This window comes from Phaenicophaeus curvirostris, chromosome 5, assembly GCF_032191515.1.
Source record: "Phaenicophaeus curvirostris isolate KB17595 chromosome 5, BPBGC_Pcur_1.0, whole genome shotgun sequence".
Classification (NCBI taxonomy): domain Eukaryota; kingdom Metazoa; phylum Chordata; class Aves; order Cuculiformes; family Cuculidae; genus Phaenicophaeus; species Phaenicophaeus curvirostris.
The window spans coordinates 69512096-69531532 of NC_091396.1; the positions used below are offsets into that span (position 1 = coordinate 69512096).

The following is a 19437-nucleotide window of genomic DNA, read 5'->3' on the forward strand; positions in this document are numbered from 1 at the left end:
GGAGCGGCTCAAGTCACTTGGTCTGTTCAGCCTAGAGGAGAGGAGACTGAGGGGAGACTTCATCGCCGTTACTGCTTCCTCACAAGGGGAGGAGGAGGAGCAGGTGCTGAGCTCTTCTGTCTGGTGACCAAGGACAGGACCGGAGGGAATGGCAGGAAGATGTGCCAGGGGAGGGTTAGGTTGGACATTAGGGAAAGGTTCTTCCCCCAGAGGGTGGTGGAGCTCTGGAACAGCTCCGAAGCAGCTCAGCACCTGCCTCCTCCTCCTCCCCTTGTGAGGAAGCAGTAACGGCCGATGAAGTTCTCCCTCAGTCTCCTCTCCTCTAGTGCCTGAACACGACCAAGCTGACTTGATCCTTGTGGGTGTCTTCCAACTCAGGACATCCCATATTTTGAGACCTCGTCGGGAGTCCTGTGTCCAGTTCTAGCATCCTCAATGTAAGGAGGAGATGGAACAGTTGGAACGGGTCAAGAGGAAGCCATAAAGATGATCCAAGGGCTGGAGCAGCTCTGCTATGAGGACAGTCTGAGAGAGTTGGGGTTGTTCAGCCTGGAGAAGGCTGCGGGGAGAACTTCTAGAGACCTTCCAGTACCTGAAAGGGGCTACAAGAAAGCTGGAGAGAGACTATTCATAAAGGCTTGTGACGGGATATGGGGGAATGGCTATAAACTGGAAAGGGGCAGATTTAATCTAGACATTAGGAAGAATTTCCTCACCATGAGAGTAGTGAGACACTGTCACAAGGAAGTTGTGGCTGCCCCATCCCTGGAGGGGTTCAAGGCCAGGTTGGATGGGGCTTGGAGCCCCTGATCCAGTGGGAGGTGTCCCTGCCCTTGGCAGGGGGGTTGGAACTATATGATCTTTAAGCTCCCTCCCAACCCAAACTATTCTATATTACTGAAACTGGGATTAGCATCTTTACACTCCATCAGGACAGGAAGGTTTCCATACTAACCAGACAAGAGGCCTGTAACAACCATTACCCATGTGAACATGGAAATATTGCTGCCTCTCCAGTTCCAGCTCCTTGTGCTGCCTGTTTGGTTTCATAGGGATAGGGGAAAAAATATAACCATAGCATCAACCTGCCAGGGAGATTCTCAAGTGGGGTATTCCCTGGCAAATCTGGACTTAATCTATAACAGACGTGTCTGGCAGTTGAGCATGCGCAGCCTAATCCCGTTAGGATAATTAGAAGTAGCCAAGCTGCATGCACATCCCTTCCAGGTAGAACTGACTGGAAAACAAAAATAAGGCAGTAACACATGCCCTTAAGGACACCAACACCTTCACCCCTGTGGTTTTCTTTCCCTTCCAATGATTGTTCCGGCAGTTTCAGCAGCCAACTCCCAGGAAGTCACACTTGGAGACACGGTCTAGTGGTGGACTTCATAGAGCCGGACTGATGGTTGGACTCAATCATCTTATAGGTCATTTCCAACCCAAACTATTCTGTTAATACGTGAAAGACAACCTGATACAGCCAAATTCCAGCCTCAAAAGGTGCACAGGCAAAGCCCCGTCAGGAGCTCCAGAAGTATCAGGACACCACTCTGCGTGTCTAAAGCAGCACAAGTGGGAAGGATATCAGACAGTTCTGTCATGATAGAGCAACTGAAATCAAAGAATCATAGAATAGTTTGGGTAGGAAGGGACCTCAAAGCCCACTCAGTTCCACCCAACACAACCCCTACGCCAGAGAGAAGTTGCTCTTCGAGCACTGAAGACAGAGAATTCAATTCTCTTTTTAAGAGTTCCAGAGAAGGCACACCAGGATAAGCCAATTTAAACAAGTTTTATTCATAAACTGCTTGGGGAAAGGAAATTCACTGATATAAAAGTCAAGAAACAAAGTGACTTTCTTAAAATCCACTACCCCCTTCAGGCACATTTGTAAATTGACTCCACAGTTAAGAGAACACAGCTCCACACATTGTACTTAACCGGTGCTGTGATGAATATTATTATTTCAGAAATGAACAGAAAACAACTGACTGCAACCAGCGTTACCAAATTCCTAGCTACATGACACACAAACACCGTAAATGATAATGAAAAGGTACGCTATTTATCTCTTTTTATGCATTAACCCAGTACGACGCGTGCAGTCAATCACAGATTATACAGTTAATTTAAACAGGTTTGTAGTCAAGCTTGGACTCGAGCTTCTTCGAATCAGCCACTTTTCTAACAGCTTTCATGAAGTCTTCCTGAACTACAAAGTCATGATCGGCACGGATCGCAAACATACCTGGGAAGAACAATTCAACAGCAAGAATAAGTCTGTGCTGCTTGCAGCAACGGCACGGAGAAGACAGTGCTTGAAGATTCACTCAAATGGATCCAAGTTACACTGTCTCTATGCCTTGGATGTTGGGAAGAAGAGTAAACTTCCAGGAAATCACCCTTCTGAATTAGGTGATCACCAAGAAATGTGTCAATTGTTTTAAGCTATGAGCGTGTATTTACTGTGTTATTCAGCAAACCCTCGGTATTCAAGAGAAAGAAGCGTAAAATAGGTCCCAGGGGTGGGACAGACTGGGCATCGGCCACCACGTGGTGAGCAATTGCGTTGTGCATCACCTGTTTTGTACATTCTAATATTATTCTCTCTCCTTTTTGCTGCCCTATTAGATTCTCTTTATCTCAAGCCATGAGTTTGGTTTGGTTTTCTCCTTGCCATCCCACTGTAGGGGGGCAGTAAGCGAGTGTTGCTTGGTTCCCACCTGGAGTTAAACCACATCATGCTCCTAGCTGGTTTATCCATAAATCTACTTGTCTGTAGCCTGAGAGGGAGGACGTAAGGAATGAAGCTCTGCATGACCGTATAGGTCATAAGAAAACACGGAAAAAAGAAGAGAGAGTTTGTTCAAGTTGTTCCACCAAGGCCTCAGGGCCCATCACCCAGCTGCTGCTTATACTCAGCAGTCCAGAGGCACCAGACAGGCTGTAGAATACGCAGCCCTTTGGAACTGAACACGAAAAGCATCAGCAAACACACGCCGAACACTTTTGACCTCTTGATCCATGGACAGAAGTATGAGAGAAACAGCTCACACGTTTAGCATGTTACCAAGATTTAGCACACAGAAATGAGGAGGTAAGGAGATACCTGCTTCGGTGCAGACGTTTCTCAGGTCTGCGCCATTGAAGCCATCTGAAAGCTTCACAATTGCTTCATAATCTGTAAATGAAACACGAATGCCAGTTAGAAATATATTCACACTTCCTGTTCCAGATGCCAAGGAAATACATCTCCAGGTAACAAAGAAATGCTTTGATTTCAGTGCAAACAGATGCCCATGAGACATTAAATTGACTGCAGTCTTCAGCTGCCTCACCCCTTTCATTGCAGCCAAAAGCTCACATTATGGAATTAAATCCCAAAGTTACTAAATTGAGCTTACAAGCATCATCATAAAATGCAAGAAAAGCTCCATCAATGACCTTATCAACCATCTTATCATTTAAAATGATGGAAAACCAGAAAACTCATCTCCAAGTGATTACAACTCACTTCCTCTCCATTTATAACAGCTGCATTTAACATCTTGCTATCTAAGCTTGGTATTTTATCGACAGGTATTTACTAATAACATGGCCATGGTCATAGGTTCTGGAGTCGATTTCTAAAACACTGGCTGCCTGCTGAGCCCCCAGCAAGTTCTGATTTTTGCAAGGGTGTTTATTAGGAAATCTGAACAGGCTGGACCGCTGGGCTGAGACCAATGGGATGAGGTTTAACAAGGCCAAATGCCGGGTCCTGCACTTGGGGCACAACAACCCTGAACAGCTACAGACTAGGAGAAGTCTGGCTGGAAACTGCCTGGAGGAGAGGGACCTGGGGGTGTTGGTTGACAGCGACTGAACGTGAGCCAGCAGTGGCCCAGGTGGCCAAGAAGGCCAATGGCATCTTGGCTTGGATCAGAAACGGCGTGGCCAGCAGGGCCAGGGAGGTTCTTCTCCCTCTGGACTCGGCACTGGTGAGACCGCTCCTCGAATCCTGGGGTCAGTTCTGGGCCCCTCACCACAAGAAGGATGTTGAGGCTCTGGAGAGAGTCCAGAGAAGAGCAACAAAGCTGGGGAAGGGGCTGGAGAACATGAGGAGCGGCTGAGAGAGCTGGGGGTGTTTAGCCTGGAGACGAGGAGGCTGAGGGGAGACCTCATTGCTCTCTACAACTACCTGAAAGGAGGTTGTGGACAGGAGGGAGCTGGGCTCTTCTCCCAAGGGACAGGGGACAGGACGAGAGGGAATGGCCTCAAGCTCCGCCAGGGGGTTTAGGCTGGACATTAGGAAAAAAATTTTCACGGAAAGGGCCACTGGTCCCTGGCAGAGGCTGCCCAGGGAGGGGGTTGAGTCACCTTCCCTGGAGGGGTTTAACATGGGTTAGTGATTGATGGGAATGGTTGGACTCGATGATCCCGTGGGTCTCTTCCAACCTGGTGATTCTATGATTCTATGAAATTCAAAACACTTGAGCTGGCAATTTTTACCTTAGGAAACCCCTCTCTCCCCCTGCCTTCCCCCCACCCCTCCCCCAAAGATTAGGAATTCTTCACCTTTATTTTAATTTCATATAGCACAATATGTTATAAACAAGTCTCCCTGTAATTGGGAAGCAGAAACTAAAGGTGAGGAGATTAAGTAACTTTGAACATTGCAAAGTCTGTCAGAGCAGGGTCTTCTATAGACACCAGGACAAGCGCAGGAGAATCTGGTGCTGGAACAGATCATTACCTTGGGATTTGAATGCAATTCACACCCCACCTAGATGATAAGTTCTGGATACCAAAGCTGAGCATTGCAGCCTTCTCGCACCACATTCAGAAACGTAGCAAGTACCCATCTGACAGCTCACCTTGCTAAATGGTGTAAAGAAATGATCCTACCCCAATTCCACTCCAGTGGCCAAAGATACCTGGAGTCCTGCATCCAGTTCTAGAACCCCCGACATAAGAGGGATATGGAACTGCTGGAACAGCTCCAGAAGAGGGCTATGGTTGGGCCTGATGACCTCAAAGGTCTTGGAGCCCCTTCAGATACTGGAAAGTCACTATAAGGTCTCCTTGGGGCTGTCTCTTCTCCAGGCTGAACAACTCCAACTCTCTCAACCTGTCCTTTTATGGGAGGTGCCCAGATGATCTTTGTAGCCTCCTCTGCACCCGTTCCAACAGGAAAGATAACCAGGTGGCTTCCTACTTACCTATTTCACCATGTTTAGTGATGGGACCTGCATGAATTTTCAAGATGTCCAATCTGGCTTGTTCATTTGGTAGATCAATATCTGGAAAGAATTGCAGCTTTAATAAAAACAGAAAAGCACAACTCCTAGGGATAATAATCTCCTTCCAGCCACTGTGAAGCAGTAACTCACGGATTTTTCTATCCAGTCTTCCAGGCCGCAGGAGCGCAGGATCCAGCGTGTCGGGTCTGTTAGTAGCCATGATCATTTTAACTCTGTGCAGGGTATCGAATCCATCCATCTGATTCAATAACTAATGGGAAACAGCAGTTTGGCTTTAAATAACCCTGAACCTTCTACTGTGACTTGTTTTCTGCCTACGTATTTTAATCAAGACCTAAAAGCAATCAAGACGGATCTGAAAAAAAAGCGCTTCAACCTTCTCATGAAAGGCCACAGCTCCCTGTATGTTCTGCAGGCAATAAAGGAGAGCGTGAGGGAGAGACTGGGAATGCTTTGCCCAGAGAAAAAGATCCAGAGCGAAGCAGAGCTCTGACGTGAAAGACTCAGCCAAGACAAGAAGGCAAGGAAAAGGGTGCAAGTACGAAAGGAGCCAGCAGCCGGCTGACACAATTTTATTGTACTGAGCTAAGTCTGTGACATTCAAGTTAGACTCGGAGAATGGCCTCTAGAATACTAATACATGCTTATAGAGACACTTCATTGTGAATATTCAAAGTACTTGCTATTTGATCACAGTGATTGAATTCTTCATGCAAGGCAGACATGTTCTTTGGAATCGCGCAAAGTGTTTGCAAACTCAGGCCAACGAAGTTTCCCAGTAGCTTCAGAACTCCTAATTGTCATCAGCGCTTCTAAAATTCCCTTCACACAACCCAGTTTACCCAGGCAATTAGCAGAGAAACAAAGAAACACAACTACTTCTCCTGATTTTGAAAATCAAACCATAACAGTTCTAAAAATTCACAGAGCATCTTTGGGATGAGGAGACAAACACGGCTCTCCCCATTTTAAGGAGGAGGAAGCCCTCCACACCTTCACGAAGACACAATAAGCAGCAGCAAAGTCAAGTCACCGTGGAAAGAGAAAAGACCCCCAAATCATTTTAGTCATTTTAAAGATTCTTTCAATCGGTCTCCAAGTTGAACTCATGGCCAAGTCATCAGGACATGAAGCTTTTTGCAAAAGCAGCACCAGCTTGACATTTAGTTTATTAGCTCAGACAAGTTCTACCAACCCAGACCAGAGCAAACTGCTCACACCTGCATTCTTATTCGATAAGGACTGCACAGTACTCGGGCAGGGTTTAACCACTCACCTCCATCAGAGTCCTCTGGATTTCTCTGTCTGCTGAGGTGCCTTCAGAAAAACGACGACCACCTGCAGCACATCAGAATCCCCAGTTACAGCACTTTATAATACTAAGTTTGAAGACTGTTAGGTGCCCCTTTTAAAATGAGGAAAAGGGGGGGTTGTTTAAAGATTTAAACACACATACTTTAAAATGCTTTTTCTTTCAGGCAAAAAAATCCAAGCCAAATACAAACTGGAATGGCTCTACACTAGCTGTAAAAGCTCCAGGAGGAAGCTGAACTGCCTGCCCTGTTGTTTCTTCTGAAGGAACAAGCACAAGCTCTCCTTGGAGAAGCCAGACTCTAGCTTTATAGGCAATTTCAGCATTAAAAGGAGAATCTGGCTGTCCATCTTACCGATGGCGTCTATCTCATCCATGAAGATGATGCACGGCTGATGATCTCTGGCATAATTGAACATCTCTCGGATCAGTCGAGCGCTTTCACCGATGTACTTGTCCACTATGGAACTTGAAACCACCTTTTGGAAGACAAAGAACACACAAGTGAAGAGATTGGAGTGCAAACAGACTACGGACGTGTGGATGTGTGAGTGTCAGAGTGAAATCCCATTACCTTTAAGAAGTTGCAATCAAGCTGGCTGGCGACAGCTCTTGCCAAAAGTGTTTTCCCTGTACCTGGACAGAGAAGAGATTGAAGCTGTTTAACCAGTAAACGGACACGGCACCCTAGCAACTTCAAAAAAGAGAGAAATTAAAAAGAAACAAGCAAGGCAGCTGCCACAGTTTGAGACTGACGACAAAGCATTCGCTACTCTCTCATGAGACTCACCGGGGGGACCATAGAGCAAGCAGCCTTTTGGAGGGATAATTCCCACACGTTGGAATAACTCTGGGTTAGTCAGTGGCAATTCTATTACCTGTCAAGAGACAGAAACAAACTGAGACTCTGAGTTATCAACTCATGGAATCATAGAATGGGTTGGGTTGGAAGGGACTTTAAAGCCTATCCTGTCCCACTCCCTGCCCTGGGCAGGGACACCTCCCACTGGATCAGGGGCTCCAAGCCCCATCCAACCTGGTCTTGAACACCTCCAGGGATGGGGCAGCCACCGCTTCCCTGGGCAACCTGTTCTAGGACCTTCCCACCCTCATCACGAAGAATTCCTTCTTAATGTCTCACATAAACCTTCCCCGACATCCTATCACTCCAGGCCCTTGTAAAGAGCCACTCCCCAGCTTTCCCAGAGCCCCTTCAGGTACCGCAAGGCTTCTCTAAGGTTTCCTTGGAGCCTTCTCTTCTCCAGGCTGAACAACCCGAACTCTCTCAGCCTGTCCTCATAGCAGAGGTGCTTCAGCCCTTGGATCACCTCAGTGGCCTCCTCTAGACCCATTACAACAGCTCCATCTCCTTCTTATGCTGGGTATTCCAGAAGTGGACACAGGACTCTAGGTGGAGTCTCAGGAGAGAGGAGCAGAGGGAGAGAATCCCCTCCCTCGCCCTGCTGGCCACACTTCTTTAGATGCAGCCCAGAACATGGTTGATCTTCTGGGCTGTGAGCGCACACTGCCAGCTCATGCTGAGCTTCACATCCCCCAGCACAATAGTTGAGGATAAACCTCAGTGAGACTTTTTGCACTGAAAAACTTCACTCAGAATGTATTGTCAAGTGGTTTTGAGATACTGGATACCTCTCGCAGCTCTCTGATTTGTTCTGACAATCCTCCGATCTCAGAATAGGAAACATCCCCTGGATCTTCATGAGACATGTTGTAAACCAGCGGATCCACCTCCCTTGGCAAATACCTGCAATGAAGAGTTGAATAGACACTTCTCACTGCACAGAGTCTTGCATAGAGTTATTGCAAGACATTTTAGAGCAGGTATGAAAACTATATCTTCTCCTTTCACCTTGATAACTTTGAAAAAACCTGAATAAACCCCAAACCTAGCAAACTTTTTCAAGTTTTAAACCAAACAAAACCTGCTCAAAATGCTGAGTTGCAACTGGATTATATTTTTTAAAGACCAACCAGCTTCTTTTTAAACCATACATAACAGACACCTAAGTCTTATCTCAAAGTAACTGTCCTTACTTAAGCACAGCTCTGCAGAAAACATTTACAAACCATGATAGAACCAATTTGTCAAATCCCTGTACAACCTACTCAGCTCGCTATTTTTCCCCTTTTACAAGATAAACGGAAGAGCAGAAACCTACCTCATAATAGTCAGCGTGGTCATATCCAGAGCAACTCTCGTCCCCGGCTTCAGCTTACTTTTGTCAAGCTGGTTGCAAAGAAAGCGTTTCCGTTAGAACCACGTTCCCAGACAACGCCTGCTTTCAGCCAAGATGTTTCCTGCAGTTTGCGCTCTTTGCTCATAGAATCACCAGGTTGGAAAAGACCCATTGGATCATTGAGTCCAACTGCTCCTATCAAACACTAAACCATGCCCCCTAAGAGCCTCGTCCACTTGTCCCAACAGCTTTCTCATTTCTGGACTGCTGAAAAGAGTGAATAGATGTCCTTAATCTATTTTCTCCAAGCCTTCCATCCTTGCCACGTGTTCACCTATCCAGTGATATCTCCACCTTCAGCCAGCTGTTCCAGTTGTTATTCCTTTGCTACCTTTTACCTCATCTGCCTCACCAGTAGCTTTTCCCTGCTGGCTCCAGTTTTACGAAGTTTTGAAAGACATCGGCAGTCCTGTTCCAGCACACCCTGCCAAATTCTGCAGGATTAACACAAATCACTTGCATTTCTCACCCTGTTGTTAAGAAACCTGGTGCAGAGAGCAGTCTCGCATTTCACACAACGCAGCCTCCAACAACCATCACAGAGATTACATAAAGGTTTTAAATCCCCTTTTGAATAATATGAAACCTGTTTATTCTGAGCTTTACTAACACAGTATCTGAACAACAAGGATGTCAAGAACTGCTTCCAAGGACTTGTGGGTCCCTTCCAACTCAGGTCACTCTATTAATAATCTTCACCACGATGATTAGTATTAATAATTTTCACCACGATGATTAGTATTAATAATTTTCACCACGATGATTAGTATTAATAATTTTCACCACGATGATCAGTTTTCAGGGAGTTCAAAATCAGACAGAAAGACAGAGTTCCAGCTCAATGAAAAGAATAAAACACAAAGAATGTTCCAGGAATGCTCTGGACTGCTTTGCTACAAAAGAAGAAGGCAAGCAGATACCAGTATCAAACAGGAATATCCAGCTTAAAGAAGGAAATACTGAATCCAACTTAGAACCCAGTTTACCAAAAGCAGTGCCAACATTCCAGGCCACGGCAAACTTTTAATGAATATTCAAAGAAATCAGCTACCTGGCGACGACAGCCAACCACGTATCTTGGTCCATTTGTGGCCTTCACGATAACTAGAGAGAAGAACAAAAAAAAAAAAAACAACTCAAAAACCAACCAGATTTCCTTGATTCATTGCTCCGAATTATGCCTCCAAGTTTCCAGTATGCGTTACTTATATATTATATATATACAATTTATATATCTACTTCAAAATAATATAATAATACATTTATTTATTATTTACATATTTTTATCTAAATCATAGAATCATGGAGTCATTTGGTTGGAAAAGACCTTCGAGTCCATTGAGCCCAACCCTTCCTGTCCACTACTAAACCAGATCCCTGAGCACTTCAGCTACTGTCTTTTAAACCCCTGCAGGGATGGGGACTCCACCACCTCCCTGGGCAGCCTCTGCCAGGGCCTGAGAACCCTTTCAGTAAAGAAATTTTTCCTAACGTCCAATCTAAGCCTCCCCTGATGCAACTTGAGGCCATTTTATCTCCTCCTATTGCCTGTCATTTGGGAGAAGAGACCAACATGCACCTCATCACAACCTCCTTTCAGGCAGTGATGAGGTTTCCCCTCAGTCTCCTCTTCTCCAGGATAAACAGCCCCAGGTTCCTCAGCCGCTTCTCATACGGCTTGTTCTCCAGCCCCTTCACCAGCTCCATTCCCTTCTCCAGACATGCTCCAGCCCCTCAATGTCCTTCTTGGAGTGAGGGACCCAAAACCGAACACAGGATTCAAGGTGCAGCCTCACCAGTGCCAAGTACAGAGAGAGAATATCCTCCCTGGCCCTGCTGGCCACGCCGTTTCTGACCCAAGCCAAGATGCCATTGGCCTTCTTGGCCACCTGGGCACACTGCTGGCTCATGTTCAACCAACATCCCCAGGTCCTTCTCCTCCAGGCAGCTTTCCAGCCACTCTTCCCCAAGCCTGGAGCTGCATGGGGTTGTTGTGCCCCAAGTGCAGGACTCGGCATTTGGTCTTGTTGAACCTCAAGTCCTTGTTCTCAGCCCACAGACCTAACCTGTCCAGATCCCTCTGTAGAGCCTCCCTGCCCTCCAGCAGATCAACACCTCCTCCCAGAAGTGTTCACCAACACACTGATTCTTTACTCCTCCAAACTCTTAGCCAAATTTGAATTACAAAGCTTATCTGAAAGATTTCCAAGCACAAAACACTCCAGCATACTTACATTTCTCTTCTGTCAGCTGCTTAAGAACCTCGCCAACAATCTGGAAAAGAATAAATACGATACTAGCCTACTGATCAATCAGAGCAAAACATTTAAGAGGAGTTCGAGGACACAAGAGATGACTGCCACCACTGAAATCCTTTCTCCTAGTTCAAGCTGCTTGCCACCCCAACAGGCTGCTACAACCTCATTTCTCTCACCTGCCCGACGCTCTGCAAGGCCTTGAGATCATTTTCCGACTTTTCATATTGCTTGGTGAGCTCTTTCAGCTGTTCCCTTACTAGAAAAGGAAAGCAACAGAGGGCTTTGCTAACATTCAATCCAACTGTAACTTCAGACCAGGCACAAAAGCAGCAGGCAGTGGCAGAGCTGCGTCCCCCAGGAGCCACCCTCCTGCAGGCACAGCAGAGCCCCTGCTCGGCCGCTCCAGGGCCTGCACAGCCTCCTCTGATCAGTGAAAACACTGCAGAAGGCAGCCAGAAGCCCAGTTTGGAATTTAAAAATCTCAGATCCAAAGGTATCAGTGCCTTATACGGCACCGAAATTTGCCAGGGGGGATATGTTACTGCCGGATGACAGAATAACTGGGAAAGAAAAAGGTGATAGAAAAACTTCCCAGAGAAAAGGCTGAGAAAAGAGAATCGCCCAGCTTTATGTCTCTCCTCCCCAATCCCTCAGCCCCTCTTCCTCCTCTCAACCCCCTCTTTACCTCTCCCTTCTTCTCACCCCTTTTCTCTCTCTACCACCCTCCCACTCTCCATTCAGCCCCTCCCTCCCCTCCTCAGCCCCCTTCCCCCTCCCCTCAGACCCCTCCTTACCCCTCTCTCCAACTCCCTCCCTCCCCTCTCAGCCCCCGCTTCCTCCCTTACCTCCCACCTCCCTTCAGACCCTCTTCCACCCCTCAGTCCCCCATTCCCCTCCTTCTCCCCTTCCCCCCCTCCTTCCCTCAGCCCCCTCTTCCCCTCCTTAGCCTTCCCTTTATCTCCTCCTCTTACCCCCACCCCTTCCCCTCAATCCCACATTCCCACTTTCCCCCAACCCTCTTCCCACATTCCCCCTTCTCCTCTTTCCTCCCCTCAGCCCCACATTCCCCTTTCCCCCTCAGCCCCACGTCCCCCCATCTCCCCCTCAGCCCCACGTCCCCACGTCTCCCCCTTTTCCCCTTCAGCCCCACATTCCCCCTTCTCCCCCTCAACCCCCTCAGCCCCTCATTCCCCCTTCTCCCCCTCAGCCCCTCATTCCCCCTTTACCCCTCGCTCTCCCTTCCCCCCCTCCCTCCCCTCACCCCCCATTCCCGCCCTTCCCCCCCCATGACGAAGCGCGTCCGCCGGGCTCCTCCCCCGCCGCTCCCCGCCGGTCCCGCGGGCCCCGGTGCGGCCTCCCCGCCGCCGCCCTCCCCTCCCCGCGCCGCTCACACTCCTTGAGGCGCCCATCGATCTCCTTGTGCTCCAGCAGCTTCTTGCGGTAATCCTGCAGCGCCTTGTCCCGCGGGTCCGCCATGGCCGCGCGCGGGGCTCGCCGGGAGACAGCGACAAGGGAAGGGGCGGGCAGAGCGGCGCCACCGTCCGCCCGCAGCGCCCCCTGCCGCAGCGGAGGGGCAGAGCGCTCCCTGCAGCGCCCCCTATCGCCGCGGGGGGTAGAGCTCTCCCTGCAGAGCCCGCAGATCTCACAGCGCCCCCTGCCGCAGCGGAGGGGCAGAGCGCCCCCTGCAGCGCCCATGGGTGTGAATGGGTGTGTATATACGTGTGTATGGGTGTGTATGGGTGTCTATAGGTGCGTATGGGTGTCTGTAGGTGTGTATGGGTGTGTATATAGGTGTGTATGGATGCATATAGGTGTCTGTAGGTGGGCATGGGTGTGTATATATGTGTGTATGGATGCATATAGGTGTCTGTAGGTGGGTATGGGGGTGTATATACGTGTGTATGGGTGGCTATAGGTGTCTGTAGGTATGTATGGGTGTGTATATACATGTGTATGGGTGCGTATGGGTGTCTGTAGGTGTGTATGGGTGTGTATATAGGTGTGTATGCATGGCTATAGGTGTCTGTAGGTGGGTATGGGTGTGTATATACATGTGTATGGGTGCGTATAGGTGTTTGTAGGTGGGTATGGGTGTGTATATATGTGTGTATGGGTGGCTATAGGTGTCTGTAGGTGGGTATGGGGGTGTATATAGGTGTGTATGGGTGGCTATAGGTGTCTGTAGGTGGGTATGGGGGTGTATATAGGTGTGTATGGGTGGCTATAGGTGTCTGTAGGTGGGTATGGGGGTGTATATAGGTGTGTATGGGTGCCTATAGGTGTCTGTAGTTGTGTATGGATGTGTGTATATACGTGTGTATGGGTGACTACAGGTGTCTGTAGGTGTGTATGGGGGTGTATATACGTGTGTATGGGTGACTACAGGTGTCTGTAGGTGGGTATGGGGGTGTATATAGGTGTGTATGGGTGCCTATAGGTGTCTGTAGGTGTGTATGGGTGTCTGTAGGTGTGTATGGATGTGTGTATATGTGTGTATGGGTGCGTATGAGTGTCTGTAGGTGTGTATGGGGGTGTATATACGTGTGTATGGGTGCCTATAGGTGTGCATGGGTGTCTGTAGGTATGTATAGGTGAGTCTATAAGTGTGTATGGGTATCTTTAGGTGTGTATGGGTGTCTGTAGGTGTCTGTAGGTGTGTATGTGAATCTGTAGGTGTGTTTGTGAGTCTGTAGGTGTGTATGAGTGTGTATGGATGTCTGTAGGTATGTATAGGTGTGCCTGTAAGTGTGTATGAATATCTGTAGGTGTATATGGGTGTCTATAGGTGTCTGTAGGTATGTATGAGTGTCTGTAGGTATGTATAGGTGTGTCTATAAGTGTGTATGAGTATCTGTAGGTGTCTATAGGTGTCTGTAGGTGCGTACAGATGTGTCTATAACTGTGTATGGGTGTGTATATAGGTGTGTATGGGTGACTGTAGGTGTGTATAGCTATGTCTATAGTGTGTATAGGTGCCCCTGCCCGTGGCGGGGGGTTGGAACTGGATGGGCTTTAAGATCCCTTCCAACCCAAACTATTCTATGATTCTACGACCTTTGAAATGCAGGATGGAGAATTGCTGCTGCACTGAACCATTGTTGATCACCAGGATGGAAAAAGCCCTGGACTTGCAGGCGCATCAACTTCCCTTCTGAACCGCATCCTGTTGCGTTAATTAACTCATCTGTTTAGTTTCTACCATTAGGGGGGTGACCACACAAACAAATTAAGGCTATAAATCCCTTTACACAGGGAATTGACTCTTGAGAGAAACAACAGTCGCATTTAAAACTCCGCTTTGAAACCAGATGCTGCCAGGCGTCTCCCGCATCTCATTACGGAATCCACCCGTGGCCTCAATCCCCCGACGTTCTCTGTCAGATGGCGACGGTTTTCTTTTCACCGGCCAAATCCCAAACACTCAACCTGTCTTTTCAACAACAGGATTTTTTTCTTGCTGGGCAGAGCTGCTCTTCATGGCTGGCTGTTCAATTCTGACCTCACGGCACAAATCCAGCGTGTGATCAGGCACAGGGACCGGGAACTGTGTTTTCCAGAACCGTTTTATGATGTGTGCCAGGATTCAGCAGCTCCTTGACAAAGGGAGAGCGGGATTTCCCCAAAACATTCTCCGTTACCCAAACCACAGAATCATGGAATGGTTTGGGTTGGAAGGGACCTCAAAGCCCATCCAGTGCCACCCCTGCCCTGGGCAGGGACACCTCCCACTGGATCAGGGGCTCCAAGCCCCATCCAACCTGGCCTTGAACCCCTCCAGGGATGGGGCAGCCACCACTGCTCTGGGCACACTTCACATTCTGACCCAAATATCAACCAGTAAAGTGATATCAGCCTGAATAAATGGAAGCTGGAACCCCCTGGCAGTGTTTTAAGCTGGTGTTACATCTCATACCAAATGGCACCACCTAAAAAGTCTCCCTTGTTTGTTATTTCACTGCTAATCGTTTCAGCAGAAACCCCATCACTGCTGGACGTGGTGGAAACATTGAATTAAGGTAGAGTCCAGGCAGCTACTGGGATAAATGAGGCATCCAGTTCTCTGTCAGATGGAACATCACCACCATGTGTGCCCAAAAGCAGGGAGGACACACGGGACTTCTGCCTTGTAGCAAAAAAGAAGCAGCTGTTGAGAGCCGGGTGTCCTGTTAAGAGCCAGAAGACACAGCCCAGTTGTCACAACCTCGCGTTGTCCCCAGCAGCTCTTGCAGTCCCCGGTGGATCCGCAGCACACTTAGAGATTTCATAGAATCACAGAATAACCAGGTTGGAAGAGACCCACCGGACCATCGAGTCCAACCATTCCCATCAATCACTAACCCATGTCCCTCAGCACCTCGTCCACCCATCCCTTAAACCCCTCCAGGGAAGGGGACTCAACCCCCTCCCTGGGCAGCCTCTGCCAGGGACCAATGACCCTTTCTGTGAAGAATTTTTTCCTAATGTCCAGCCTAAACCTCCCCTGGTGGAGCTTGAGGCCATTCCCTCTTGTCCTGCCCCCTGTCCCTTGGGAGAAGAGCCCAGCTCCCTCCTCTCCACAACCTCCTTCCAGGGAGTTGTAGAGAGCAATGAGGTCTCCCCTCAGCCTCCTCTTCTCCAGGCTAAACACCCCCAGCTCTCTCAGCCGCTCCTCTTGTTCTCCAGCCCCTTTACCAGCTTCATTGCTCTTCTCTGGACTCGCTCCAGAGCCTCAACATCCTTCTTGTGGTGAGGGGCCCAGAACTGAACACAGGATTCGAGGAGCAGCCTCACCAGCCCCTTGGAGGGGGAATGAGAAGTCAGCATGGGACACAGGAGGCTTTGGTCTCCCTGTTCTCCCACAGACATCCCACATGGCCCTGAGTAGGCTTCTTCAGGCCCAACGTGTATTTACATGCTTAAATCACACTAAGTAGGATCTCAAGAGCTTTCATCTCCATCTAAATTCTCTTACAAATCTTCCTTTGCTCTCACCAGCACTCTCTGTGTTATCAAATCAGCTCCAGGCTCTGCCGGTGCTAGAAATGGCCTCAAGTCGCACCAGGGCAGGTTCAGATTGGACATCAGGAAAAATTTCTTCACAGAAAGCGTTCTCAGTCAGTGGCACAGGTGCCAGGGAGGCAGTGGGGTCCCCATCCAGGGAGGGATTTAAAGGACGGGTAGATGAGGTGCTCAGGGATCTGGTTTGATAGTGGACAGGTACGGTTGGGGTTGATGATCTCAAAGGTCTTTTCTCACCTAGAGATTCTATGAAATTCACCTCCCTAGTTGTTCTTGAGTCCTGCTCCATCTCTGTATCAGCACCAGTTCCCCCACCCACGACTCTGGGCACAGGGAGCGGGGAGGGGGTGACTGGCTCACATCCCTCATTCAGCACTGAGTTGGACTCAAGGATCCTCGGGGATTCCTTCTGACTCGGGACATTCTATGATTCCAATTGCCACATGGACAATGTCACAGAGCCAGCTGCTCCCAGGCCTTTGGAATAACCTGCAGCAAGGAGAGCAACAGCCACGTCGGCATAGCAATGACAGGCTGAATCACACAGCAATTAAATAGGAATGACAGGCTGAGAGGGTTGGGGTGGTTCAGCCTGGAGAAGACTCCAAGGAGACTTTATAGTGACTTTCCAGTACCTGAAGGGGTGACAAGAAAGCTGGGGAGGGACTGTTCACAAAGGCTTGTGGGGATAGGACGAGGGGGAACGGCTATAAACTGGAGAGGGGCAGATTTAGACTGGACATTAGGAAGAATTCCTTCACCATGAGAGTGGTGAGACACTGGAACAGGTTGTCCAGGGAATTTGTGTCTGCCCCATCCCTGGAGGGGTTCAAGGCCAGGCTGGATGGGGCTTGGAGCCCCTGATCCAGTGGGAGGTGTCCCTGCCCATGGAAGGGGGGTTGGAAAGGGATGGGCTTTAAGGTCCCTTCCAACCCAAACCATTCCATGATTCTATGATTCTAATTCAAGGCGCAGGAGCTCCCTAAAATGAGAACAGCTCTGTTTCACCTCTTGGAGAGGGAAAGGTGGCTCCTCTCAAACTGTCCTCACAGACCCTGGGATGGGGCCATCAGAGGAGGAAAGGGAGTGGCTGGGTCTGTTTTCCTGCTCTCCCAGTAACAGCCAAACTATTGGTTTTGTACTTCTGAACCAAACAACTGCCCATTCGCAGTTGGAGGCAGGGCATCAATCTTGTCTCTTGCTGATCCCTCGATCCAGAATTAATCACATACGCAAATCAATCCAGGATTTGTTGCCGTCAGAGCAGATGGCCAGGCAGAGCGCGTTTGTGAGTGAGATGGGCACATTCTCCTTCCAATTATCCAGGAGCATTTTCCAACGTGGATATTTAAACCTGATTTTGAAGAAAAGCTAAATCTCCCTTGTTGCTTATTATGCTCATGAAGGGCACTGACCCCTAACTTTCTGCTCTATTTCTGCCCTCTAAGGCCTCAGCAAAAGTGTGGGAGGTGTCTGGTGACCCTTTCCCTTTCATCCAAACATTTTCTGCCCCATTTTCTTCTGCTGGCTTCCCGCTTTCTGCAGGAAAGAGGTGACGACGACAGATGCTGCTTGGCATGGGGGTTTCAAGGGTGCGTTGTATTAATTGTGGAGCTCGGTGCTGCAGACGAGGGAGGAGAAGCTGCATTCACGGCGCTCGCTGCCTGCACGTAACAGCAGGAACAGTTACCACTGCGCCTTTCAAAGCGCCTTGATGTGATGTCCCCACCGCGGTAGTAAATCTGCCGTGAAAGACAGTCGTGTTTTCCCCGAGCTCGCATCTGTTCTGCATCCAGAGCCTCTCCGGCTGATAATTGCTCTGCTCTCCCCTCCATCTCCTGCCGAGGAACCCCTGGGGCTGTCAGGGAGCTTCAGCCGAACTCCATCATGTTCTGTACGAGATGTCTCCACACTAAAAGGTTAACCAAGAGGACACTTGCAGTCCCTGAAAGAATGAAAGACGTTACAGCAGTTCAGAGACAATGATTCTCCCACCCCGTGGTGGAACAAACCAGACCTCAGTGATTAACTACATCTATGCAAATGTATTATAATCACAGAATCATCGAATGGCTTGGGTTGGAAGTTATCTTGGAGCCCAGCCAGTTCCAATCCCCCACCACGGGCAGGGACACCTCCCACTGGATCAGGGGCTCCAAGCCCCATCCAACCTGGCCTTGAGCCCCTCCAGGGATGGGGCAGCCACCCCTGGTCTGGGCAGCCTGGGCCAGGGCCTCCCCACCCTCAGTGTGAAGAATTTCTTCCTAATCTAAATTTTCCCCCTTCCAATTTAAAGCTACTCCCCCTCATCCTATCACTCCAGGCCTTGGTAAGCAGTCCCTCCCCATCTTTCCTGAGGCCCCTTTCAGTACTGGAAAATCACTATAGTGTCTCCTCAGAGCCTTCTCTCCTCCAGGCTGAACAATCCCAACGCTCTCAGCCTGGCCTCGCACAGGAGCTGCTCCAGCCCTTTCACCATCTTCGTGGCCTCCTCTGGACCCGTTCCCACAGTTCCATCTCCTTATATTGAGGATTCCAGAGCTGGACACAGGACTCCAGGTGGGGTCTCACAAGAGAGGAATAGAGAGGCAGAATCCCCCCCCTTGCCCTGCTGGCCACGCAGAAGGGGGGGACTTCAATCTGTGGCCCATTACTGCTAATCTTCAGCACTGGCAGAAACAATGAAAGGCAGGAGCCACAGCTGAAAGCCTCGTGCTGCCTTCCGTAGCTTTTTTCAACAGAGGAGAAATCAATATAGGAAATTGATACAGGAAATCAATCTGGAAAAATAATCTTCAAGGTCAGCAAAGGAAGAAACAGTTATCAAGAGTGAGGAAAGGGAATCAGCTCAATCTGGTGGCCTCTTGGGCAGGAAAGGGATGAGCCAACAGCTGCGAGAAGACACAACCGAGCTCCCGGATACCTTCAAGCTCCAGGGGCTTCCCTGACAACAGCTCCAACACCGTTCAGGTGGCCCCTGCTCTCTTGTTTCACAGCTCTTGTTACACCAGGACTCTCGACCGCATGGAGAGGTGCAACACAGCAGCCTGGGCGGCATCTCGGAATAACATCGACTCCCACGCTGTCTTGCAGCTCGAGTACATGCACGGGGTTTTGTGACACAAAGCATAAAGCAGCGGAGGAGGACGGCGGAGCCCCCACAGCCTGTCTGCTGCTCTCCTCTCCCTGCTGCCACCCATCACAACAGATGGCTAGAGGAGTTATTTTAGGGAGCGAAGGAGCCCAGCCGGGACTGAAAACGAAGCCGCACATCCAAGGCAAACTTAAGGCAGCTGAGAAAAGGAGGAAGGTCATACCCAGTATCCATGGCTTTTCCCCCGTCAGACGCGCTACTCTGCAATTAA

At 49.1% G+C, this 19437-nt stretch overlaps 1 protein-coding gene across 1 annotated transcript; it reads right to left on the reverse strand.

The window, feature by feature from the left end:
* Window positions 1-1776: 1776 nt before the first annotated feature.
* PSMC6 (proteasome 26S subunit, ATPase 6) lies at window positions 1777-12578 on the reverse strand. The gene is made up of 14 exons (XM_069856896.1): window positions 12466-12578; window positions 11251-11330; window positions 11051-11090; window positions 9868-9920; window positions 8739-8806; window positions 8209-8323; window positions 7349-7436; window positions 7133-7194; window positions 6914-7037; window positions 6523-6584; window positions 5376-5496; window positions 5205-5285; window positions 3113-3184; window positions 1777-2251 (listed from the first exon to the last, which is right to left on the reverse strand). The coding sequence occupies exons 1-14, from the start codon at window positions 12548-12550 to the stop codon at window positions 2133-2135; spliced, it is 1170 nt and encodes a 389-aa protein (XP_069712997.1). The 5' UTR covers window positions 12551-12578; the 3' UTR covers window positions 1777-2132.
* Between the last annotated feature and the right edge of the window lie 6859 nt (window positions 12579-19437).

What these genes read in the sequence shown, in the direction of transcription:
- PSMC6 (XM_069856896.1), bottom strand. Translation starts at nt 12,550, where the DNA reads ATGGCGGACCCGCGGGACAAGGCGCTGCAGGATTACCGCAAGAAGCTG. An exon ending in TTGATTGCAACTTCTTAAAG is followed by an intron (nt 7,038 to 7,132) that starts GTAATGGGATTT and finishes GTCTTCCAAAAG; the next exon opens with GTGGTTTCAAGTTCCATAGT. An exon ending in AAACGTCTGCACCGAAGCAG is followed by an intron (nt 2,252 to 3,112) that starts GTATCTCCTTAC and finishes TGTTCTTCCCAG; the next exon opens with GTATGTTTGCGATCCGTGCC.